Source organism: Primulina tabacum, chromosome 5 (assembly GCF_025594145.1).
Source record: "Primulina tabacum isolate GXHZ01 chromosome 5, ASM2559414v2, whole genome shotgun sequence".
In the NCBI taxonomy this organism is placed as follows: Eukaryota; Viridiplantae; Streptophyta; class Magnoliopsida; order Lamiales; family Gesneriaceae; genus Primulina; species Primulina tabacum.
In genome coordinates, this window is record NC_134554.1 from 41379119 (window position 1) to 41383189 (window position 4071).

The following is a 4071-nucleotide window of genomic DNA, read 5'->3' on the forward strand; positions in this document are numbered from 1 at the left end:
TCGTGAGATCGTCTCACAAGAGACATACTTTAATGGTTTTTCTTATTCAAGGGAGACAGACGATTAGGTATACTAGTAGTTTTTTGTGAGACATTATTACAAATTTATATTTGTGAGATATGTCGACTTATCTATATCTAAAATTAAAAGTAAAATGTTTGAGAATAAAAATAATATTTTTTCATGGATCGGGTTGAATATGATATTCGTTTCAATAAATTGATATGTAAAACAGTGTTATATAAATTTTTGTGTTGTTATATTTAAGTCTTGAACCGAGAGATGTCACTTTAAATTTTAGATATCGTGTCAAATCAATTACAAGTAGTAATCAAAACATTTTTTTTTATGATAATTAGGGAGGAATCAGTGCCCAAATAATATTTTACCACATATAGCAAAAAGTGTCCAGGTTCATCCTCTCAGAATGGCAGCTTCCAACCTCTCGGCATCCTTGTATAAAATCCAACCTTAAGCCCATTCAAAGTGTTCTATACTTCACAGCCAAACAATATATAATATATATTTTCCCGACATAATCTTCGTGGAATCCTCGACAAATATTTCCCAAAACAACCCCTCCTAGAACAAAACGTTTTCAAAAACACCCAAAATATCTCTGCTCTAATTACAAACTTGGCCCTATCACAACTTTAGTTTGCAATTTACTCCCTACAGCTTCGGTGGGACTCCCTCTCTGTCCTCCCCTGCAATGGCGGCCATGGCTTCTCTTTACCTCAAGACTTCCACGCCCTACCCTCATTCTTCCCCGAAATTACCGAAAACCCATTTCGCCCCACCACTCACATTCCAACTCCAGCCCCGCCCCGCTTCGAGAACCCGACTCCCGATCCGGATGTCTGCTTCCCTAATCGAACCGGACGGCGGGGGGCTAGTGGAGCTATTCGTCCGTGAAGCGGAGAAAGATTCGAAATTGAAGCAGGCGTCGGGCTTGCCGAAGCTCAGGCTCTCGAAGATCGACCTTCAATGGGTTCACGTGCTGAGCGAAGGCTGGGCGAGCCCGTTGAAGGGATTCATGAGAGAGTCGGAGTTCCTCCAATCCCTTCATTTCAACTCACTCCGGCTCGAAAACGGGTCGTTCGTCAACATGTCGGTGCCGATCGTGCTCGCCATTGACGACGGGCAGAAGAGCCGGGTCGGGTCGTCCACCAGCGTGGCGCTTGTGGATGAAAAGGATGAAATTGTCGCTATTTTGAACGAGTAAGGGGCTCTTTTGCTTCTTTTTTTTTTTGGTGGTCGAATTCATTAAATATACGTGGATTTGGCTTATGGTAATTTTTAATAGTTTATTACTTTGTTGTTGTTGATTTGACTTATTTGAGTTGATTGCTTCTTTCAAATTTTCATATCACAATTTCTCTTTATTTATCTTGCATCCATGGAGTTTTCTGAGATATGATATAATGCTAATGTGTTTACTGTTAAACATTGGACTTTTCCAGCTGCATCTTTCTTCTTTTGGGATTAAATTTTTGGATAAAATTCTTGTTTAGTTGTTATGATATGCTTTTCAAAGAAATAAATTATTGCTCTGTGCATAGAAATATAGAATTTGCACTGATCCCCTGTTTTTACGAGAAGGCTTTCATTTCATCTGCCGTGCTTTTCTTGCTCGTGGAAATGATGCTGAACACGTTGAATTTGTTCCTGTAGCATTGAGATTTACAAGCACAATAAAGAAGAAAGAATTGCACGAACATGGGGAACGACTGCTCCCGGTCTCCCCTACGTTGAGGAAACAATTACACGCGCTGGGAACTGGCTCATTGGTGGTGATTTGGAGGTTCTAAATCCCGTCAAGTACAATGATGGCCTTGATCGCTTCCGCCTCTCCCCAGCACAGCTACGAGAAGAATTTGAGAGGCGTAATGCCGATGCGGTTTTTGCTTTTCAGCTTAGAAATCCAGTGCACAATGGTCATGCTCTATTGATGACTGACACCAGACGCCGCCTTCTTGAGATGGGGTTTAAGAATCCTGTCCTTTTGCTTCATCCATTGGGAGGGTATACGAAAGCAGATGATGTCCCACTTGCTTGGCGAATGAGGCAGCATGAAAAGGTTGGTGTTGCGAGATAACACCAAAGTATGGCGAGTTTTTTGTCCGTCTAGAGTCAGTGTCAAATTGGTTGTTAGGACATATATTGCTGCACTAACTACAGCTATAGTTCATCTCTTGTACGTCGTAGCCACCTATAATTGTAGGCATTTTTCGAACTAAAAATTTGTTTGTGTAGGTGTTTGAAGATGTTTAACCTTATAGAGATTGCAAATGAAACGAACTTCTTGTTTATGTAGGTGCTTGAAGATGGTGTTCTTGATCCAGAGACTACGGTTGTATCTATTTTCCCATCGCCAATGCACTATGCTGGCCCAACTGAGGTTCAATGGCACGCCAAGGCTCGGATTAATGCAGGCGCAAATTTCTACATAGTGGGTCGAGATCCAGCTGGAATGGGCCATCCACTCGAGAAAAGAGATTTATACGATCCTGATCATGGCAAGAAAGTATTGAGCATGGCTCCTGGATTGGAGAGGTTAAACATTTTGCCATTCAAGGTATATGAAAAATGCTCCTACATATCATTTTCGGGATTCTTGTCCTGTCAGTGATGAAATGGTGGAAGATAAACATTTGAAACTTGGGTGACATGAGTTCTTATTTAAAGAGAATTGGAAATTTTGCAGGTTGCTGCATATGACAAGACTCAAAGTAAAATGGCATTCTTTGAACCATCAAGGGCTCAAGATTTTCTCTTCATTTCTGGCACCAAGGTATTATCTGCCCCACGACGTATATGTTTTCTGCTCGATTTGCCTTTACTTCCATGTCTGATCTATCGTTTTTCTTCAGATGCGGACGCTAGCAAAGAACAGGGAAAACCCGCCGGATGGTTTTATGTGCCCAGGTGGCTGGAAAGTTTTGGTCGAATATTACGAGAGTTTGGCTCCAACAGAGAGTGACAGTCTCCCTCAACCCGTACCAGCTTGATTTTTGTTTTCGCTTCTTTTTTCGAAGCAAGTTCAAGTTCGAGTTCAAGTTCAACCAAAATCTCAAGAGTGAACTCTAGATAGGAATGGAGATTTGCGCATTTATTGAAATTCACTTTGTGTAATGTATAACTCGAGTTTTGCCCTCGTAACACAAGTCATTGCATTCTTTATCGTATTGGTTATTCGATTTCATTTACGTAATTATTCTAGCTTGAGCTTCATTTTTGACATCTGCGACAAGTTTGATAATGGTGTCTTGTATTTATACTATATATAATTAGAGTATACACGTAATTAATTTCCAATTGATTTGGTAAAATCTCGCTTCAAATTATGATTATATCTTTATTGTATAAACCTATTGGTTTAACTTCGGTTTAAAGTGGACCGGTTCGATCAACGAATCGATTATGAAACCATTGGTTGAGATATTGAGTCCCACCGATTTCTCATTGGTTACTACTAGTTATTTTGATGACTTTCGCTAATTTTTTCGAGTCAAAAACTTGTGTGAAACGATCTCACGGGTCGTATTTTGTGAGACGGATCTCTTGTTTAGATCATCCATGAAAAAGTATTACTTTTTATGTTAAGAGTATTTATTCTGAATATTGATAGGATTGACCCGTCTCACAGATAAAGATTCGTGAAATCGTCTCACAATAGACAAGAGACCTACTCTTTTTTCGAAAATAGCCAACATAACTGATATTCATCACATATTAACAATTATCAAACACACCAGCCACTCTTGATAAATATAAAATTTTGGGACAAGTCTAATGATTTTAAGGCTAAACTTTTGCTTGGAATTAGGCTTTAAAATCAAGAAAACTTGTGAATAGTCCCACAATTTCCAAACCCTTGTGGAGGTCATAATTTTTGGCTCCACCTTTGGTTGGGCTTCGAAAAAGGAGAAATATTTCCCCTAAATTAATTCAAAAAAAAATCCCTTACAATCATTTCATTCACTAGGCCGGTGATTAGATTATTTTTTCTTAGACATTCTTTAATTTCTTGAATAGGCTTCTCATGAAGGAATCTAGATCATTCAAAAT

General features: G+C 39.3%; 1 protein-coding gene across 1 annotated transcript; it reads left to right on the top strand.

Moving 5' to 3' along the window:
• The first annotated feature begins 490 nt into the window (after nt 1-490).
• On the top strand, nt 491-3205 carry LOC142547722 (ATP sulfurylase 1, chloroplastic-like). The gene is made up of 5 exons (XM_075656138.1): nt 491-1221; nt 1675-2080; nt 2318-2578; nt 2708-2794; nt 2874-3205. Exons 1-5 carry the CDS (start codon nt 713-715, stop codon nt 3009-3011), a joined length of 1401 nt encoding a protein of 466 aa, XP_075512253.1. The 5' UTR covers nt 491-712; the 3' UTR covers nt 3012-3205.
• The last annotated feature ends 866 nt before the right edge of the window (nt 3206-4071 follow it).